The 23,375-nt window shown below is 35.8% G+C and overlaps 1 protein-coding gene across 1 annotated transcript in view; it reads left to right on the top strand.

Moving 5' to 3' along the window:
* Window positions 1–23,375, top strand: part of EYS (eyes shut homolog) — a 1,933,311-nt gene that overhangs the window by 915,627 nt on the left and 994,309 nt on the right. The window contains 1 exon segment of the mRNA XM_049873718.1: window positions 22,219–22,343. Coding sequence (XP_049729675.1) covers window positions 22,219–22,343 — 125 coding nt within the window.

Raw genomic sequence — 23,375 nt, 5'->3', positions numbered from 1 at the left:
GCTCTAGTTTTACCCAGCCTTCTTTAGAACCCAAACTATAGCTCCCTCTGCAGCTAGTTTTTATTTTTCATGCACAAATAGGAGGACAATACCTTACATATCACTTCCTAACGTGGGGGTTTTCTCACCTTTGACTTCGTTAGGTAAACAAAATTCATGTAATATTTCCATCATAAGCTAAGATAGGTAGATAAATGACAGACAGATAGGTAGCTGCCATCAAATCAACTTCAACTGTATGTACTCCAGAACAAAACATTTCCTGGTTCTGGGCTATCCTTTCCATTGCTGGCATGTTCTAGTTTGTCATTTTAGCTATTGTGCCAGTCCATCTCACCAAGGGTCTCCCTCATCTTTGCAGACCCTCTACTTCACCAAACATGATTTCCACCTTTAAGGATTGATCCTTCTTGATGATGTGGTCAAACCAGACAAGCTGGACAGTATTCTGTTATGATCCATAGGGTTTTCATTGGCTAATTTTTGGAAGTACATTGCCAGGCCTCTCTTTCTAGTATTTCTTAGTCTGAAAGCTCAGCTAAAACCTGCCCACAATGGGTGACCCTGATAGTATTTGAAATAACAATTGCATAGCTTCCAATATCACAGCAACAAGCAAGCCACAGCAGTATGACATACTGATAGAAGGGTGGTGAGAAAGATATATTTTTATATCTTTATATGTATTAGGCATAGACAGATATATAATTATACAAATAGTTGGTAAATTTAAAGCATAAGACTGATGATAAATTATTATAATTACTTGTTTGATGTCTGTCTCTTCCACTAGACACCACTAGCATGCTTCTTAGAAAATTTTTGGCATTCAGTGAATACTTAAGTGATTATTGAATGATTGAATCAGCATTAGCATATGCAGATATGCATGCCTTTTTTAAAAGTGAGAGTTATCATTAATTTATTAGACAATGGATTGAATTTTTGTAAGAAAATTTCAGTGCATAGTCTGACTATTCAATATTAATCTCCCATTAATTACTTTACTCCAGTAGAAACAGAAAACTGCTGTTTTCGATCATGTCTGTATCCAACATTTTAACTTAAAGCCTGACATACACACAAATAATGCATAAGCTATGAAATGTCACAAGGTAGATATGAAAAGACTGAATTAAGAAAAAGAAATAAAAGAAAGGAAGTCATTTTACAAGTTATTCATCTTTATTTAATGTCTATAAGGATATGAATAACCCCAAACCTTTGCTGATTTAAAGAGGTCCATCCTTCTTTTTTTACAATCAATATTACATTTATTTAACTATAAATATCATACATATTTATTACAAAAAGTACAAAAATTAAGAAGAGTACAAATAATATAAAATTTAAATATTAGACTGAAACATATGAAATGGCCATATGGATGGATCAAATAATACAAATATCAACAATTTCATATGATCCCACCTAAATATATCCCTGGTGGCGTGGCTGCTAACCAAATGGTCGGCAGTTCAAGTCTGCCAGGCACTCCTAGGAAATAAATATATCCCAACAACTGAGATAGGCACTGTTAAATTTTATTGAGATTCTTTCAATGTGAATATGTAGATATGTAATGCATAAAAGAATATGAACATATATAAAATAATACACATATATGGAATTTTATGCACAGTTCTTTTAAATGTATGCCACATGCTGTGTTGTAACAAAGGCTTTGCAAACATGAGGGTTAACTACTGTATACTATGCCATATTTTGCTTACCTGCTCTTTATCGTTAGACATGTAGGTAGTTTCTAGATATTTGCTAACATAAATAATCCTGCAATGAATATTCTATTAGTTTTCTATTGCTGCATAACAAATCACAAATTTGGCAGTTTAAAACAACCCAGAATTATTATTGCATAGTTTTTGTAGGTTAGAAATTCTGGCATGCTGTGACTCAATTCTCTTCTCAGGGCCAAAATCGAGATGTTTTCTGAGGTTGCAGTTCTTACCTGAGTCTCAGGGACCTCTTCTAAGCTCACTGGTAGTTAGCAGAATTATTTTTCTTGTGGTTGTAGGATTGAGGTTCCAGTTTTCCTGTTAACTGTCAGCCAGGAAACACTTTCAGCTCCTAAAGGCCACTCTTAGATCCTTGCCACATGGTCCCCATAGGCAGTTCCGGCTCAGCCTGCACATGCCTGTCTCTCTGACATTCTCTTCTACAATGAACTGGAGGAAGTTTTCTGCTTTTAAAGATCTCTTTTGAGTAGGTTAGAATCACCACAGATAACCTACCTGTTTCTACGTAACACAACATAATCATGGGAGTGCTAGCTCACTATAGTCACAGGTGTCACCCACACTCAAGGGGAGGGCATTACACAAGGTTATGGGTCATTGGTGGCCATATTGGAATTCTGACTATTACAAGTATTCTCATTAGTTGATCCGTATATTTTTGATGATTATTTTCCTAAAGTAAATTCCTGGTAGGAAAATTGCTAATTCAACATAAGAGCAAATTTTTGTAATCTTTTAAAACATATAGTTAAAGTCTAATTTTCATTTTCAACAAAATACTATCAAATCTAATAACTGCTTGTTAGGTTCTTTAAGAAAAACACACAAAAAATTAAAAACTGAATCTGTAACATATGAATGTATTCTCCATGTAAATGATTCAAGCAGTGCAGAAGTATAGACTATAAAATATCTTTAAATGCCTTTATCATATTTCCCTAAAAACTATTCTGTTCCTGTCTATATGAGTATTTAGTAACTCCTCCTTCATAGTAACTATGTATTATTTCATAATATAGATAAATCATAGCTCATTTAACTGTTTTAGGGTATTATTTTTGTCATAAGACTTTTCACACTATTTGAACTTTAAAATTACATCCATATTGTCTTAGGCTGTGTTCTTAAGAGAAGCTAAATTAGCGAAGCATGGGTTTGTTTATATATATATATATATATATATTTAGACAGAGAAAGAGAGAGATTTATCTCAAGGAAATGGCTCGCACGGCTGAAATGGTTCACATGGTTGTAGAGGCTGGCAAGTCCCAAAGTCCATGGTCAGACATGGGCTAGAAGTTTCTCCTGACTCACGAGGTTGCAGGGGCTGATGAACCCAGAATTGGCAGGTCAGATGGCAGGCTGCTGGCTCACAGGGTGCCAAAGCCAGCAAATCCCAAAGTTGGCAGGTCAGATGACAAGCTACTGGCTCAAATTCCAAGAACCAAGGTCAGATGATGACAAGCCGGAAACAGGATCCAGAACAAGCAAGTGAGCTTTGCCAGAATGTCCATATATATAATGGGTACAGGCCACTCCCCTGAGGAAACTTCTCCCTTTACAAATGATTGGCAAATCACATGGCACAGTGATTAAGCTTTTGGCTACTAACCAAAAGGTCAGCGTTCAAATCTACCAGTCGCTCCTTGGAAACCCTGTGGGACAGTTCTACTCTGATCTATAGGCTTGCTATGTGTCGGAATCGACTTGATGGCAATGGGTTTCGTTTGGTAACGTGTTAATTGGTTCTCAAGTTAGAGAGCCACAGCTTTCATTTGCTAAGCACCTGGATTAGATCCCTGGTCGTATTTGGTTGGATTTGCTGCATCTTGTGGCTATATATTATAATCCAAGTCAGATGTCATGAAAATACACGTCATAATCAAGAAAAAATCAGGGAGTCTGCATTTTGTAGTGAAAAGAGTCACTACTGGAGTTACCAAGGTAGGGTGCAAATCCAAGGCATACTTCGTGTTAATTAGCTTTATGACCGCAATCAGTTAGCTAAGTGTCTAAAGTCATTGTGCTTTTATCTGCAGATTTTGATGATTTTAAAATATGTCCCCAAATTACTTGACACCCCTCCTCAGAAGCAGTGGAGTCTGTGTCACCTCCCTTGAGCCTAGGTAGAACTTGGTGACTGCCTCAACCAATCAATGTAACACAGCTGAAGCAATGCTAGATTAGAAAATGCATTATAGCTTCTGCCTATTTGTCTTGATTCCCTCCTGTATTGGGAGTCTTTGGCTGACATATAAGTGTAGCTACTCTGAGACCACGGTGAGGAGATGCAAATTAGAGAGAAGAGTGGCGAGGAGCCCAATATGTTCCAGCTCCTAGCAGTTTGAGTTTTCCCAAATCAGATACCATTCACGTGAGTGACTGATCTTTGAGATGGCCTCAGTTGTAACCATCATCTGGCTACAATCTTAGGAGTGACTGTAAGCAAAAAGCGCCTAGCTAAGCCTAGTCAACACCAGATTTGTGAACAAAATAAATGGTTGTCTAAGCAAACATTTAAGCCTAAAGGGTCATTGTTGTAGTTTGGTGCCATTGAGTCGATTCTGACTCATAGTGATCCCATGTGACAGAGGAGAACTGCCTTATAGGGTTTTCTTGGCAGTGATCTTTACTGAAGCAGATCGCAAGGTCTTTTCCCTACAAAGCCACTGGGTGAGTTCAGCTGCCAACCTTTCAGTTAGCAGCCAACACACTTAACTGTTGCGCCCGCGGTGGTTATACAACGGTTATAATTACCCCTTAACTCACAAGGTGGTTGTTATGATCACATTCATTATTATTGGGCAAACATCTCACTTAGAGTAGGCAATCCTTAGAGGCAAATTTTCTTTCCTTAAAATGGTTTATTTACTCATCCATGTACCCATGTGTTCCATAAACCTTTATGAACACCAAATCCAGGTTAAAAAATCAAAATTTTTTCCTATCTATGGGGAATCTATCTGTCCTATAGGGTCTATAGGGTTGCTATGAGCTGGAATCGACTTGACGGCAGTGGATTTGGTTTTTTGGTTTTTTGTAGGGAATCAGTAGACCCATTTTGCCTATAAAGAATGGCAAGTGCCATTTAATGAAATTGTTGTTGTTAGTTACTCTCAAGTTCATTGTGACTCACGGCAACCCCGTGTGATAAATTTTTTTTTTTTTTTTTTTGATGGCCCTGGTAAATTCTCACCTTCCATGTGGGAGACCTGGGTACTATTCCTGGCCAATACACCTTAAGTGCAGTCAGTACCTGTCTGTCAGTGGAGGTCTGCATGCTGCTATGATGTTGAACAGGTTTCAGCAGAGCTTGCAGATTAAGACAGACTGGGAAGAAAGGCCTGGCATCTTCTTCCAAAAATCAACCTGTGAAAACCCTATGGATCACAATGAATGACCTGATTCTGTTATTCATGGGGTTGCCATGAGTCAGGGGTTGTATGATGGCAGCTAACAACAACAATGAAGATTAAATAATGTTTGAAAAATAGCATTTTTTCTTTGACTGAGTTTTAATATAATTTATTATGTATTTTTTCATTATGAAAACACTGTATGTTTATTGTCAAAATATTTTTAAAAAGGATTGCAGAAATTAAAAAATAATACCCATAATCCCACCACACAAGTGATAATCATTCTTAGTGTATTACCTATATTAAATTTATAATTAGAGAAAATGTGTACATTTTTTTTATTGATATAGATATATATTCCTATAGTTTGTAAATATGTCAGAGTCCTAATGAATACTCTTTATCCAATTCCCAAACAAAATTATCTATATTAAAATAATAATTCTACTCTGTAGAGTTCAAGTAACTTTTTAAAAACTCAGTAGCTGATAAGTTTATATTGTTGTTGTTGTTGTTAGTTGCAGTCAAGTTGATTCTGATTCCTGGAGAATCGTGTGTGCAGAGTAGAACTGTTCCATAGGATTTTCAAGGCTCGACCTTTTGGAAGCAAATCACCAGGCCTGTCTTCTGAGGCACCTCTGAGAGGGTTCGAACTGCTAACTTTTTGGCTAGTAATTGAGCATTTAACTGTTTGTGCCATCCAGGGATTATATATGCCTTCATTTAAAAACTACCTTTGAGAATTTTATTCTTTTTGAACATTAATTGGGACTCTTAATATTACTATTGTCTATACTCATTTATGGTGTTGGGATACATGTTATCACTATGTATTTTATTAAAAATAGGGATGATAGCATGAAGAATTTCAAGATACATAGTTAACACTTTATATTATTAATTTTTTAGTGTTGTCATGCGTGCACTCCTGTACTAGATTACGTAAATATTATTGCTTAAAGTAGAATGCATCTCAGTTACACAGTAAATAGTTTATTTTAAGACATGGAAAATCAACATTTTATTATTATTTACATCTTTACTAGCATTCTCTTAAATGCTATATTCACTAAACTTTCTTCACCTCTGTTAACACTCCTTACAAAATTCCGTAGTAACCTTCATGACAAGCTATAAACTAGGCAGTAGCCCAACAACCTATCATATGTTATTAATATTATTACACTTATGAAGGATAATGCAGCTAAGCATTTATAAAGAAATTTTCTTATGGGTATCTTGAGCATCAGAAACATTTGGAAGAGGTAACAATTATATACTTGCATTAGAAGGAGATTTGAGAAAAGATTTAACACATATTGAAATGATCATAATGTGAGTCAAAATCATATTTCTAGAGAACTGAAATCCTCACACTGAATTCAACGTGCTGTTCACACATAATGTTTTTTGTTGTTTGTTTTCTCATGTATTTTAACACTTGTCATTCCTTTCTGACAGTCCATCCTACAGCCCAAGTTAGATTCTGTCTTGGTTAACAATTATAAAAGAACTAGCTAAAAATGTATAATTGTTTATTTATATCTACGCTTTTAGATGTTTTATACTGAAAGGGTTCATAGACTATCTAGTTCTTCCTATTTCTGAAAACAATGGTATATTTTATTAATTCAAAACCACGCTACACATAATTTCACCAAAATGTTTTCCTAAAAGTTCTCCAATATATTTTCAGTGTAAAAGACATAAAACCAAATCTTTACTCATGACACTTTGTTAATCACCAAGTCATCAGTTTTAATTATATGATCCCTAAATCATTATTATTTGTTGGCATAGTTTTTCCATATTAATATTTCCTGCTATATATAGGTTGGTATATAGCCCATAAGCGTCATAACTAATTGAATGATAGTTCAATATATATCTTTTTAATGAACAGAAATTTATTTTCTCATAGCTTAGGAGGCGAGAAGTTGAATTCAGGGCACTGGCTCTAGGGGAAGACTGTCTGCTCTGAGGGAAAATCCTTGTCTGTTTTAGCTTTACTTCTTTGGTTCCTTGGCATCAATCTTTCTCCACTGTGCTTCCTTCTGTGACTAATCTGCTTTTTTTGTATCACAAAAGTGATTGGCTTAAAACACACTCTATACTACATGACCTCATTAACATAACAGAGAAATCCCTATTCCTAAATGGGATTACATTCACAGGTATAAAGATGAGGATTTGTACACAATTTTGGGGGTCACAATTGAATTCACGACATTTGATTTAAAAAAACAAAACAAAACATTGCCATCAAGTTGATTCCAACTCATAGTGACCCTGTCAGACAGAGTAGAACTGTCCCATAGGGTTTCCAAGGAGTGCCTGGTGGATTTGAACTACTGACCTTTTGGTTAGCAGGCAAGCTCTTAACCACTATGCCACCAGGGTTTCTGCTCTCCATTACTAGCTGTTAATTTTTACGTTGCTAACTAAGACATTAAGTCTCAGATTGTTGTGAAGCCTAAATTTAATAATTGTTACCTTTACTGAACATTTTCTGTGTGGGATAGGATCTATAGATCTATCTATATGTGATCAAATTGATAGCATCAACTTGAAAGATAGAAATCTTAGGGGGCAGTGAGTTTATGTTAATAGGGGAGGAACAGCTCAAAAAAGGAGTGAGAATGGTTGAACAACTAGAAGAATATAATCAATGTCACTAAATTGTACATGTAGGAACTTGAATTAGTGTACATTTTTGCTGCATATGTTCTCAACAGCAACAACTGTCTTAGTTATATAGTGCTGCTATAATGGAAATACTACAAGTGGAGGGCCTTAACAAACAATATATTCTCTCACAGTTTAGGAAGCTACAAGTCTAAATTCAGGGCACTGCCACTAGAGGAAGGCTTTCTGTCTCTGTAGGCTCTGGAGGAAGGTCCTTATCTCCTTTCAACATCAGGGGGCCCAGCATTCCTTGGAGATCTCCATGTGTCTTGGCATCAATCTTCCCCTGGGTCTAGGAGGTTCTCAGCACAGGGAACTGAGGTCCAAGGAAGTGCTCTACTTCCTGCTCTTCTTTCGTGGTGGTAGTGAGGTCCCTCTCTCTTTGCTCGTTTCTCTCTCTCTTTATCTCTTGTAGGGCAGTGAGGTGTGGTGGCTCAAGATACAATCCATCCTAATCCTACCTCGTTAACATAGCAAACATAACCTTATCCTCATTATCATAACCTAATCCTACCTCATTAACATAACGGACAGTTCACTCTCAAATGGGACCATAACCACAGTCATAGAGGCTAGGATTTACAGCATATCACAAAATGGAGGATAATCAGATCACAAAATGGAGGACCACCATACAATACTGGGAATCATGGCCTAGCCAAGTCAACACGTATTTTAGGGGGACATAATTCAACCCATGGCAACAACAGAAAAATAAAATAAATTATTATAAAAGAAAAACAAAACCAAGCTTTGGTTTAAAGAACAAGTACTTGGAGCTCAAAGTGCTAATAACACCTCAGCCAAGCTCAAAGTGCTGATAACACCTCCAAATCACACAGCAGATATGGTACAAGCATGCTGGCCTCTCCTGGGCTCCCCAGTGACAATACCTGCTTATCATGGCAGGGATGGTATTTTCCTAGTAGATCCAGTTCAGAGTTTCTTTCTCTGGTTACTCTGATCTTAGATAGAGGATCCCTTTGGGAATAGAGCAGACTATGTGTGAAGTCATGAAGAAACACCTAAAGATTTCCTACTTATTAAACAGATTACCCCATCACTTAAAAAAAAAAAAATTCTGCCACATACATCACATTACATAGAGCTGCAAAATTCACAAAACACTTTCATATGTATTTCCTAGCAATTTCCCAGCTCTGTCACTTCCTAGCTGAATTTCTTTGGGCAAGTTACTTAACTTCTCTGTTTTTCAATTTCCTTGTCTAAAAAATTAAGATAATGATAGTTCAATATTTTTAAATGTCACTTTCAGATATTATGACATATCTTCTTTAATTTGGTAGAAACAATAAAACATTAAAAATATATTTTTATGATGGTTGAAGCCCTGTTTCTTTGAGAGGGCTTAAGCTTATCCATCTCAACAACACGCCTTGTCCATTTAATAATGTAAATAACAACAATTACAACAATAATAAAAAGAGAGCAATATAAAATCACTAGAATTTGAAGAGTAACCTTATTCTTGACAAAATCCTAATAAGTGACTTACATTTAATTTCAGTTCATCCTAATGACAGATCTATGATTTTGACTAATATAATTCTGAATTTTTAGGTAAAAAATATTATGAAAATTTACAGATGGAAAGCTTATGACATTTATCAAGATCAGACAGCTAGCAATTGGTGGAGATGTTACTTATTTCTATGTTTGTCTAAGTCCAAATCCCTAAATTCTTAACACTGTGTCCTCCTGTCTTCTTGTTTCTGTTAAATTAAAAACATGTTCTTCTGGAGTACTCCTCATGGAGTCAATTTCAGTTCCGTGATTACATACAGAACTAATGTCCCCAGAGAGGATCCAAGATTGTAATCTGTCTAAAATAGTTCTACTTTAAGTTGTTTAAACTCATTATCAAAATCTTAACACCTCTGTTTTGATTCTTGATTCAAACATACAACTGCTCCAGTGTCTGGTTTTCGATGTTTCATTGCTCAGATAATGATGTGTTCATTAAAATCTCCTAATAGCTTTGTGCTCCGCCTGGGCTTTAGCGCTGAGATAGACCTAAAACTTTCTAATAGTCGGGTGGCAAAGAAAAATGGTAAACAGTATTTATTCCCCAAAGAAATTCAGCTATCTCGTGAAGGCTAGTTGGTGTAAAATAATAATGTTCTGATGAATGGAGACCTAAATGATTATTTCTAGTGGTTGACTCATTAAATGTGATTAGGGGTTTAAAAAAATAAAAAACTTTACTTAGCAAAGAACTGATAATGAAGGAGCTCAGGCAGCTGGCATGCTGATACTGCATTCTACAGGCTCAAATAGAGATTTCTCCCATCTAGTAAATAAGCATTCCTTTGATTCAGGTAAAGGATTGCCCTGAGACTGAGAATATGACATAAACTAGAGTTAGCAATTACAAGGAAGTAGAGTCCAGATCACCATGTTAACCACATCAAAATAAATATTTAGATCAATTTGGGTAGGCTGAGATAAGGAATTGGTTTTCAAAGCATATTATTTTCATACATTTATAGTTTCCTTGCTCATCATCATCATATCATGCTATAATGTTATACTGTATCTCTCAATATTAGTATATATAAAATGGTTAAAGAAAATTATAATCCTGCAGAATAGATTAGTTTGTAATAATTCTTATGTATACAGCTCTGTCTCCAGAATGTATGCATTTCTAAAAGGCATATTGAGCATAAGAAATAATAATTCATACATCCCCTTCATAATCCTTTGCCTCATGACAGAGACAAAGATTTTCTGTCTTAATTCATCTTAATTCATCTTATTCTGTTGGTTCTCACCATCTCCTCTCCATCCTGATTTTTTTTAATTATACGATGAAAAAAATACTGTGTTGAGACTCAGTTTACCACAGTTATATCCATATCTATATCCCTATCTATATGAAACTTAGCCCAATTCAATGAAACACATATAGACTGGTTATGGCTCATAACAGTGGGAAGTTCCATTATGAAGGTGATTTCAGGCTTAGCTAGATCCAGGGATGACTCAATCCAGAACTTATTTATTTGTCTTTTGATTCTGCTTCTTTGCATGTACTGGCAGCAGACTGCCACATCTTTCTTCTGCAGAGCCACTCGTGGTTTTGAACTATCGACCTTTACGTCAACAGTCGATCGCTGTAACCACTGCACCACACAGGCACCTTTAATTAATTAATTTATAATGGGGCCTCCTTTAACCCCTAAAGTATATAGATTTAGGTGTGAATTATAAGGTCAGCCTATCTATGGGTAAAAAATCCAGACATTGGTGGTGCTAGGTTGATTTCAGCATCTTGATGATGCCGTTAGTTAGCCAGGATCTTTCTATCTTTTGTTCTGCTCTCCACAGCCTATCTTCATTCTACAAACACAACTTGTACACCCAGTGGTTGGAACAGCTCCAAGTCTCACATTCTTGCACAACTCTTTTATTTATTTATTTTTAAATATGAAAGGGAAGCCAGAAGCATTCTTCTTAATGCATCATATCTCTTTTTGAACAAACATCTTTTCTAGAAGCCCGTAAAAGCTTCCTGTTAGGCCTAATAGACCAGAATGGGGTCGTTTATGCATATCTTCGCAGAAGAGAGGCTTGGAAAATGAGTACCCAGCATTTTCAGGCTCTCTGGAAGTTTTTTTTTTTTTTTTTTTTTTTCTGGAAGCAGGCGGCCTTTCCCTGCATGGAAGAAGAGGGAAAGAATAATAATTAGAAAGCTCACCAATGGTCCTGACGGTCAACCATTATTCTCTCAAAGTGGGTACCATCCACCACCACAATGCCCCTTTGTATATGTGTGTGCATGTGTGCATGTGCAAGAATAAGTGTTAACAGGTGGACACTTCTGATGCTACATCAATGCATGGAACCCGCACAGTTATTTCGTTTTCCCTCTGAAGCACACAATCTGTACCGTGTAAAGTCACAAAACAATATAACTTTTAAGCAGTTCTATTGTAAAGATGTTTGAAGAAAGGCCTGGCAATCTGCTTCCTCAAGGTCACAGCCATTGAATACCCTGTGGAGCCCACTTCTACTGACTCACTTAGGGTCACCATGAGTCAGAATTGACTCGATGGCGCTGTTTTCTTGTTTATTGTAAAGATGCAGCTTTGGGTGAAAAAAAAAAAAAAGCCATCTTCTCTACTTGATTAAGCAGACATTCATTTTAACTCAATATTTTTCATAAAGTGGAAATTTCACATCTCTAACTTGATAAAGGTGCCATAAGCGCTAAGCCTCTCACTTAGAATGGGACTGCTGACCCAAACTTCTGAACCTAAAGATGAGACACTAACTGTGCTTAATGAGTATAAAGAACAGGAGGTAAAAATCAGAATCTATTTTTGTTTTTTTCTTTATCACTACTTATAATAGTACATATTTTTCTATGCTTGCATGAGTTGAAGGGAACTCCTATTTAATAAATACCTTTTAACTAAAAACATGCTGAGGGCTTTTTTTTCATAGTGCATTTAATTTTATAGTGTCAGCTTCTATTCCACTTTTGATGCTTGAGTTGTAAAAAAATAGGAAAATATGTACCTAATGCTAGTAATTAAGCACAAAAAAAGCCACAGGATTGACTGAGATAGAGAGTTATATTAACTTAAACGCTAGTGCTTGAAAACAAAAACAGCTGTTTCTGATTCTGTAAAGTTTCTGAAAATGGCTTCTAGTCACTTTCAAGGGACTACTTACAGCTTTTTTTAAACATGTTTCAATGTCTAGATTTACTTGATGCATTTGATTTTTCTTCAAGTGAGTGTATTACCAGCACCTGGTTATTAGCAAGGGATAGACTGACTTTGGTTTACAGATAAAAGGAAAGGAAATGAACAGAAAGGAAAATTCCTGAATCAACCAAGAAACTGTTAAAAATGAGAAGTTAAAGGGTAAAGTAGTCAAAGACAAAATGAGTGACTTGAATATGTTGGGAATATGGTGACATTAAAATGCACACATTAGGGAAGAAGGAAGATACACATCATGCTCTTAACCTATTGTCATCGAGTCAATTTTGACTGTAGCAGCCCTAGCAGAGTAGAATTGTCCTATAGGGTTTCTGAGGAGTGTCTGGTGAATTCGAACTGCCAACCTTTTGAAAAGCAGCTGCAGTTTTTAACCACTGTGTCACCAGGGCTCCATCAGGTTCTTAAAAATCACAGAGGGAAATATATGCTTAGGGAAAAGTGCTTGAAAATGAGCTCACTTTATTACGGTGAGGCTGTGGCTTTAAGCTCCCCATTACAAAATATTTTTGAGATAGTGCCAGGGAAGATTTTTTTGGCCTAACATGGAGACAGCCTAAAGAAAGCAGGCTAGAGGGCTTGTTTTTCTAGCAATCTCCTGATGAATGAAAGAATGGTAAATACTGAAAATTAAAAAAAGAACATGAATAAAAAAGAACCTGCCTATCCCAGACAAGAGCTTTTTCTAGTGCATGACATTTACCATACCTTAATAATTATAATTAAAACATAAAGTTATTGATTTTAATAGGTATTTAATTCATTAGTTTGTATATTTTATTATTAACACAATTGATCTTCTCCTTATTTTGATAATAGACTACTTAGAGAATTCAGTCATAGTTTCTTTAGGAAAGCAATGTATAGTATAGGTATAGCTACCTGTACCAAAAAGATCGTGATAAACAGAGAAAAGAAAGATCATGATAAACAGAGAAAAGACTGAAGTTTCCAAGATCTCATTTTACTTGGATCCACAATCAACAGCCATGGAAGCAGCAGTCAAGAAATCAAAAGATGCATTGCATTGGGTAAATCTGCTGCAATGGACCTCTTTAAGGTGTTGAAGAGCAAAGATGCCACCTTGAAGACTAAGGTGCGCCTGACCCAGGCCATGGTATTTTCAATTGCATCTTGTGCATGTGAAAGCTGGACAATGAATAAGGAAGACCAAAGAAGAATTGATGCCTTTGGGTTGTGGTGTTGGCGAAGAATATTAAATATACCGTGGACTGCCAAAAGAATGAACAAATCTATGTTGGAAGAAGTACAACCAGAATGCTCCTTAGAAGCAAGGATGGCAAGACGTGTCTTACATACTTTGGACATGTTGTCAGAAGGGATCAGTCCCTGGAGAAGGACATCATGCTTGGCAAAGTACAGGGTCAGCAGAAAAGAGGAAGACCGTTAACAAGGTGGATTGACACAGTGGCTGCAATAATGAGCTCAAGCATAACAACGATTGTAAGGATGGCACAGGACCAGGCAGTGTTTCATTCTGTTGTGCATAGGGTCACTATGAGTCAGAATGGACTCGACAGCACCTAACAACAACAACAACATACCAGAAAGATGTTTACCTGTGTTTTGACTATGCAAAACTATTTGACTATGTGGATCATAACAAATTATGGGTAATGTTGTGATAAATGGGAATTCCAGAACATTTAATTGTGCTCATGAGGAACCTGTACATAGATCAAGAGGCAGTCATTAGAGCAGAACAAGGGGCTATTGCACGGTTTAAAGTCAGGAAAGGTATGCATCAGGGTTGTATCCTTTCACCATACTTATTAAATCTGTATATTGAACAAATAATCTGAGATGCTGGACTATATGTAGAAGAACAGGTATCAAGATTGAAGGGTGACTCATTAACAAGCTGCATTATGCAGATGAGACAACCTTGCTTACTGAAAGTGAAGAGGACTTGAAGCACTTCCTTATGAAGATCAAAGACTACAACCTTCAGTATAGATTACACCTCAACATAAGGAAAACAAAAATCCTCACAACTGGACCAATAAGCAACATTGTGATAAACGGAGAAAAAAATTAAAGTTATCAAGGATTTCCTTTTACTTGTATCCACAATCAACACCCATGGAAGCAGCAGTCAAGAAATCAAAAGACACATTGCATTGGGCGAATCTGCTGCAAAAGACCTCTTTAAGGTGTTAAAAATCAAAGACGTCACTTTAAAGACTAAAGTGGCCAGACCCAAGTCATGGTGTTTTCAATTGCCCTGTATGCATGTGAAAGCTGGGTAATGAATAAGGCAGACCAAAGGAGAACTGATGCCTTTGATTATGGTGCTGACGAAGAATATTGAATATACCATGGACTGCCAAAAGAACAAACAAATCTGTCTAGGAAGAAGTATAGCCAGCATGCTCCTTGGAGGCGAGGATGGTGAGACTTCACCCCAGATTCTTTGGACATGTTATCAGGAGGGACCAGTCCCTGGAGAAGGATATCATGCCTGGTAAAGTAAAGAGTCAGCAACAAAGAAGAAGACCCCCAACAAGATGGATTGATACAGTGGCTGCAGCAATGGATAACAATGATTGTGAGTATGGTGCAGGACCTGACATCATTTCTTTCTGTTGCACGTAGAGTTGCTGTGAGTTGGAACTGACTCAACGACACCTAACAACAATATGCAACATATAGTTACCTATAACTATCTTCTTTCAAAAAGAAGAAACAGATTCTGTTAAAGGTAAATTCCTGTCCCAGACTCAGAAGGTCCTGCAATTTTTACAAACATTGGTTATATAAAGTTCATAACAGTTTATCTGTTTTAACATTGCTGTTTCAGAAATTAAAAGACCAGTTTTTTAAATATTAAGTAACTGTATTCTCACAATGCTTTCTTATACACTTTAAAACAGTCAATTTAGGAGAACAGGTTTGTCTGTGATGTTTGAGCTGTTCAGAAGGTCAGTACATATGTATGAACTATGTTGGGTTGGACCTGTCAGTGTGTTCAGAGTAGTTGATATTTTTAGAGCATTTTGTATGTCCAGACAGGTTAGCATGTCTGGAATGACTGTTGTGTCTGTGTGAGATAATTAGTGTATCTAGAGAAACCAGAACATCTCCTACATCCAGTGGGCTTCCATGAGGAGTCTATCTAGAGTGCCCCAGATTTCATAATCCTGAGTTTCTCCAAAGACCTCATGTTGAAGGTGACTTGCATAATTCTCCCTAGCTCCTGCTGAAAACCACACATATTTCTGTTGCCCCAGCATATCCCTCCTGCCTCGCTTGTTTGTTCCTTTAGAGAATCCAGTAAGAAGAAGACTGTACTTCTGTTATCATATCTCCACCACACCCCAGAACCCCCACCTGCACTCAAAGTGAATCAATGGCTCGGGTAGCCAAGGTTTAATCTCAAGGATCGCCTACCACTCGTGGACCTTAACCAGCGCATCTCCATTCTGCCTCTCCTGAGATTTCTCCTGCTTTGTAGTCTCATGTAGCCCAGATTATGGGTCAGTCCCACAAACCACTAAGGCTTCACCAGCTGCCCTTTGCAAAATAACTGAGTGCATCAACACTCAGTTATCTTGCAAAATGAAATTATATATGTGAGGTACTTAGCACAAAGTGATCATTCCATTGATGTTGAGCACCATTTGCAAATGTCTTCTATATATGTAAAACTTTTAAATTCCTTTGCCCAGATTCAAATGAGACATATACAGTTTGTGGATTCATTAGCTAAAGGAATCCCTCAGAAACCATGTTCATCTGAACCTTGGGAGACATTAAAAGTATCACCAGGTGAAACTAGGAAAAATTTACCTAATGTTTACTATAATTTTTTCATAAAATTATTTTAATGAATAAGCAACTGGATCCCTAAAGTAGTTTATTTTTTATCATATTGCTTGTAAATCTTATTGAACATTATTCAATGAAAAGAGAGAAATATTTTACAAAATAGTGTTTCAGCTATAAGTTTTATAGATTTCATAAAATGTTTCTCACTACCCTTTTTTAGGATAAATATGACTCTACTATGAAAATTGGTTTCTATAATTGGAGTTTGGATTTGTTTTTCGTCCACTCTGTTAATAACAAAATTACAAATTAGAAAGACTGATTCCCAGTGAATGTACAGTTTGGTAAATAGGTAGAAGTCAGAATAGTTAGTAAGCACTTTAATAAGCCTAGTGGAAGCCATGGATACTCTTGAAAGGAATAAATTATCTGGACATAAAAAAAAAAAAAGATCCAAAGGTATTTCTTAAAGTCCAATTTATGCACTGATTTGTTGATTTTGAGCCTAGTTAGGCTGATGAGTGGCCAGTTTTCGTATTTGTTTCTATTCTTTTGTGAGAATTATAGGATGCATACTTGGTTTATGTTGGAGAATGCCTAACCAAATCGACTATATTAGCAACGTGGTTGCTCACAATTAAGAAAGATTTCTGAAATTTCTGATTCCATGCTGAACTAGAACACGCATTCAAAATTCAGTGTAAGAGTAAACTCCAGAAATATGGAGAATAACAATTATCTAGAAAGAAAAATATCTTATGCAGTTCTATTTCTGTGCTATGCCTGTGGCAAGATGGAAATAAAATATTATGATTCACACTTTCCATTTTGATAAAGTCATATATCTAAAAGGGAGAAAATTAGAGAAGTGTAATAATATATGAAATACTAAGTAGAAGAGATCATTTTCCCCTGCATATATTTATTATTTAGATTCCCTGGCTGGCCTGGTGGCAGCGTAGTGGTTAAACAGGCAGTTGCTAACAAAAAGGCCAGCGGTTTGAACCTACCAGTTGCACCATGGGAGAAAAATGTGGCAGTTTGCTTCCTTAAATATTAGAGCCTTGGAAATCCTATGGGGCAGTTCTACTCTGTCCTATATAGTGGCTATGAATCAGAATCAACACAACAGCAATGGGTGTGGTATAAACGCTTAAGTGCTTGACTACTAGCTGAAAGGTTGACGGTTCGAACTCACCCAAAGGCCTCTGGAGACAGGCCTGGTGATCTGCTTTTGAAAGGTCACAAGTTTGAAAACCCTATGGAGCAGTTCACCGCATACGTAGGGTCTCCGTGAGTCCAAATTGACTCTATAGCAACTAACAATGGCGTTCATCATTTAGCTGTTAATTTCTAAATCCTCCTGCTTCAAGGTTGTGTGGGAAAAAAAAAATTAAAGTCACTTTTAGTATTAACACAAACTCAAACCTGCCTCAAATTTAGTACTACTGTATTAACCCATTGAATCAATTTCTAGGAATCAGGCCCTTGATGACTGGCAGAAAATGCAACACAAATACAATGCAAGTCAACTTAAGAGTGTAGTTAGAAACATTACCAACTATGTAGAATTTTGTGAAATTGACAAAAGTGTTGTTGGATAGTAGTTCCAATGTTACACTATGCCCAGTGAGGATTTGACAGAGTTAGACTGGTTAGTACTGAATAGGAGAAAATCAACAAGAAAGATGATATGGAAGGCCTGTGATAGTTAATTTTATGTCAACTTGGCTAGGCTATGTTGTCCATTTGTTTGGTAAAGCACTAGTTTAATTGCTGTTACAAAGTAATTATGTACAATTAAAAAATTGACCTCAGGTAAACCAGATTCCCTTCCATAATGTGGGTGGGTGTCAGTCAATCTGTTTAACACCTTAAAAGCAAAAAGAGAATTTCCCTAGGGTGAGTTCTGCCTCCAGGCTGTAAATAAACACTTTGCCAGAACACTCTTATTCTTCACCCATCTTGTTGCCTGAACTACTCACCAGGATAGCCTTGATTTATCAGCCTGATGTTCCTGTTATGCTTCTGATATTTTACAATATCACATATCTATAGAAACAATAAGAGAAGGGAAAAAGTCAATATTGCAAAGGAATAACCATTCACGTAAAAGTAAATATAAATAAAAACATTTGACCTGGATTGTTATATGACCATGTTAGTACCAGTTTGGTTATCTGTTTTATCATCCAAGACAAAGAAGAGGTCAGACCATAGTTATAAGAAAAATGCACCCTCCCCTCCTCATGGCTAAACTTCAGAACTATGGCTATTTGTATGAAAATAAGCCAAGAATTTTCAGAATGTGTGAGTTTTTTTTACTAGGGCACATAAAAATGAACAAAATTCAGAAAAAGTAATGTCTGGGCTGTGTGTATTCTTCATTCAAAGTTAGTTACTCATGACTAACTTTGTAGCCAGTTACCTATGAAGACCATGTCTAATTTTTAATATATCAAAATATGGTATAGCTTCATATTTTGGTATATTCTAGTCAGTGGACTTATGACCCTTGCAGTTACTGATTATTAAAAAAAGAGGACAGATCGCAGAAAAGAACTGTGAAGATTCTGAGATTATATGAAATGACTATTTATATATATGATACATTTTGGTTCTTATAAATTGAGAATTACCGGCTTCAGCAAACCTCCTACTAATAAAAATGCACTTCAGCTTCTGAGCATTTAAAGCTTGTGTATTTAATGGTGGTGCTTTGTAATCAAAACAAACAAAAACCGCATGTTATAATGTGGCTCCTTCCTTGACAATTGTTAAGCTACACTATGCTGAATTACACTATTAAGGCCCAGCAAGTAGAATACTAGATCTTATAATTGTAATTCTATTTAAACTGAAAAATAAACTTTTTTTTCAAAGTCAAATAGAAGTTTAATGAATGTAAGTTGAATGAGCCCCTATTTAAAATAAATTGTAATCATCTCAAAGGAGCCATGGTGCTGCAATGGGTAAAGTGCTTGACTGCTACCAAAATGTTAGCAGTTTGAACCCACCAGACGCTCTGCAGGAGAAAGCTGTAGCAGTAGCTTCCATAAATGCTACAGCCTTAGAAACCATATGGGGCAGTTCTATCCTGTCCTACAGGGTTGCTGAGTCAGAATCAACTCTGTGGCAGTGGGTTTTAACCCATCTCAACTTTAAAAGGGTGTGTGTGTTGGGGGTGGGGGGTTGGAATAGAATTGATTATGTGAGATGGAAATTCAGTTTCTGAATGGCTCTTTCTCTACCCCAGTTATATGACACCAGGCATTATTATTTGTGTGTTTGTTTAACAAGTTGTCTGTAGAATTTCCTTGTTATGCACCTTATGATTTGATTTGACAAATGGTCCCAGTTTTTAATTGGGTAGATTATTCCAATCTATCAGAAATTCTATTAAAATGTTTACTATTCTAAGAAATGATTAAATATTTATGGAACAAAATTATCTATAAAAACAATATAAATATTTCAATTCCCCCATTTGCCCATATGTTAGAGATTGTTACAGTTCAGGGTATACATATTTTTGTGGAATAAAGGTCTTTAAATTGTTGTACATTTTATAAGAAATGCAAAATTTTCCACCATTCAAGCTAGGAATGTAAATGTGCTATAACATTCCATGAACAAAAGAGTAAAAATTTAACATTAAACTTTTAACAATAAAGTCATAGGCCCTTTGCAAATAACATGAGTGTGTTCAAGTCTGAGATAAGCAAGAGGGGTTCATTCCAGGAAAATAAGGACAGCTCAACATTCATAAATTAATCAAATTCATCATAATAACTGATGAATAAGAAAAATATATAATCATATAAATCGCATGCTATCATATTATATCATATGATCATATGACTGTGCTATGTAATCATATTACCATATTAACAGATGAAAAAGGAAAACTCATATGACCATATCAACAGATGCAGAAGTCATTAAAAAAAATTAACGCACATTTATGATACAAACTCTCAAAAACCTAGGACTAAAGATAACTTCTTTAATCTAATCAAGGGTACATATAAAAGGCTCACAGCTACCAGACTTACAGAACACTTTCTCTCTAAGATGGGAAACAAATCAAAGAATTTCTCTCATGTCACTTCAATTTTTAGATCATACCAGAAGTCCTAGCTAGTGTAATAAGACAAGGAAAAAAAATTGAGATTTAGCAGGAAGAAATAGAACTATATTCACAGGCGCCATCATTGCTCTTGTAGAAAACCTCAAAGCATCTAAAAACAAAATGTACCAAAACAAAACTGAAAGCAGAACAAAATTAAAAAAAGAAAAAACCCTCCTGGAACTAAGAAGCTGGTATAGCAAGGTTGCAGGATATAAGGTCAGTATACAAAAGTCAACTGAACTTCCTGTATACAAGCAGTGAACATTGGAACACTGAAAAACAACAACAGCAATAAAATAAATACCATTTACAATAACACCTTCTCCTAAAGTAAATGAAGGACTTAGGTATAAATTAAATGTAGGTGTGTGTATAGGATCAATATGTGGAAAGTACAAAACTTGATAAAGGAAATAAAAAAACATCTAAGGAAATGGAGAAAAAGTCCATATTCCTGAACAGAAGAGTCATTATTGTTAAGATGTCAATTTTTCCCAACTTGATCTGTAGATTCAAAGCAATACCACTCAAAAAACTTTTTTTTTTTTTTTAAATCTATATGAACAAATTGATTCCAAAGTTTGTATTGAAAGGCAAAGTCTAGAGAATTCAACACAATTCTGAAAGGGGAAAAACAAAATTATAGGATTCATATCAGCTAATATCAAGACTGCTGTAATCAAGAAAGCATTTTTGTGTATCCTCCATTAGTTCTTGGACCATGGGTTCAGAACTGACATTTAGGTTGTTTGTATAAAATTGCCCCTAAAGACAGTAAGATGAAGAAGCACATGGGTTTGAGCAGATGCACCCTAAGGCAGGCTCTCAGCTACACGTTTTTGACTTTCTGAAAACACATTTATTTGAAAGAGTGAATCCTAATGTAAAAGGTGATAATAGTATTAAACCAAGAGTAGGCAAAATCAGTATTTTAAATGTTATATTCGCCTCTATATTGGTTTCAATTTATCTGTTAAATTTATAATTAAAAAAATCTGTAGCAATCAAGTTGATTCCAACTCATAGTCACCCTATATAGGACAGTGTAGACCTGCCCTGTAGGGTATCCAAGACTAAATCTTTATGGAAGCAGACTGCCACATCTTTCTCCCATGTAGCAGCTGGTGGGTTCAAACTGCTGACCTTTTGGTTAGCAGTCAAGTGCTTAACCACTGCACCACCAGGGCTCCTCAAAATGTGGTCAGATTTGGACTAAGGAGGCACTAAGGAATCGTTTTATTTATGTTTCTGATGTTTTATTTAATTATCAAACTGTAATTATTAAAAAAACTTACTGACTGACTAGGTTTTTAGTATCAGCTTTAATCAATGTTCTCCATGGTACAGGCATAAATCACTTTAATAACATATACACATACATATATACATACATGTCAAACTCGTATATTTAAAATAGATATGAAAAGAGTTAAATCTATAATGATCACAGTTATATGATGCTTCAGATTTTAGTATAAAAGTAGGTTTTAATATTCATGGAAAACCATTCTAGTACTTGCCTGAATTGACTGGATATAGTCCATTTTTGTTTCTTTTTTATATTATTATTTATGGCTGTGGTTGTTTTTAGATTAATTGGTCTCACTTTTTTTTGGAAATAATGGTTAGTGTCAACTAAATTATCTCTCATAAGTTAACTATAATGAACAACTACTTCATGTGCTTGAGTGTGTTCTAGTTTGGCAAATATAAAATATAAACTATTGCCACCCTTTGTTTCTTAGATGTCTTCCTGGATTTTCTGGCCAATTTTGTGAAATTCATGTAAATGAATGTTCTTCATCACCGTGTCTACACAGTGCAAGTTGTGAAGATCAAATCAATGGATACATTTGCAAGTGTCAACAAGGTAAATATTGATAAAAATTAATCAAGCATACTATATATATTATCAATATATGTGTGTAACTGTAACATAATAACCAACCATAACCCATTGCCACTGAGTCGATTCCAACTCGTAGTGATCCTATAGGACAGAGTAGAATTGCCCCATAGAGTTTCCAAGGAGTGCCTGGTGGATTCAAACTGCTGACCTCTTGGTTAGCAGTCATATCACTTAACCTCTTTGCCACCAGCGTTTCCATATATATTAAGTGTAATTTATATGCATATAAAACAATTTTGAGAATCTACCTTACCAATCAGTTGTTGGCTATCAAGCTCTAGGCAATTGTTCTTAAATATATGAAATTTATATTCTGTGATACTAGAAATTAATCACTTAGTCATCAGCAGAAAGTCCTAAGACTTGAACTATGATATTTCACTACCTGGATTTTCCAAATTTGTATAAGCCTCAGATTCTTGATCGTTATCTGTATCAATGATGGCTAGCAAAAGAGAAATCCTTTATAAATGTTAGCACTTGTTAATACTGACATTGTTATTACTTCTAACAATTGTCTGTGCAGAGCTGGACAAGCTGAGTAAACTGATTCCGTTCAAGAATAACTTCTCATTAATAACTAGTCTTTTTAGCCATTTTTGCATTTGCTCATATTCTCTTTAGCTGTATATTGATATAAACAAGTTGTATCCAAGTCGTCCCCACTCCCAGTTCTCTAACTTTTCAGATTTGTTGCTTTCTTACTGTCTTCTGTTCCTCATCTTCTCTTCAACATTTAGCTGCATCCACCTAAAAGCGCTATCGAATGCCTGGATTTCCTTGAGCGTCTGTATCTTCTCAGGACTATAACTAGGGATATTTTTGTTCAACCAAAAAGGACTCTAACTATCTTAATACCCCACAAAAGATTTCAAACAGCTTGGGGATATGCCAGTGTTCTGGGCTCTGGTTATTGGTATCCTGAGGGAATATCAGCCAGGCAGCCATGTGGGTGTTAGGGCTCCTATGATTTACGCATGAGTTGGGATGGAC

The sequence above is a fragment of the Elephas maximus genome, chromosome 1, assembly GCF_024166365.1.
Source record: "Elephas maximus indicus isolate mEleMax1 chromosome 1, mEleMax1 primary haplotype, whole genome shotgun sequence".
Lineage (NCBI taxonomy): Eukaryota > Metazoa > Chordata > Mammalia > Proboscidea > Elephantidae > Elephas > Elephas maximus.
Note: the sequence above shows the minus strand (reverse complement) of the source record. Positions and strands in the feature narration are given on the sequence as shown.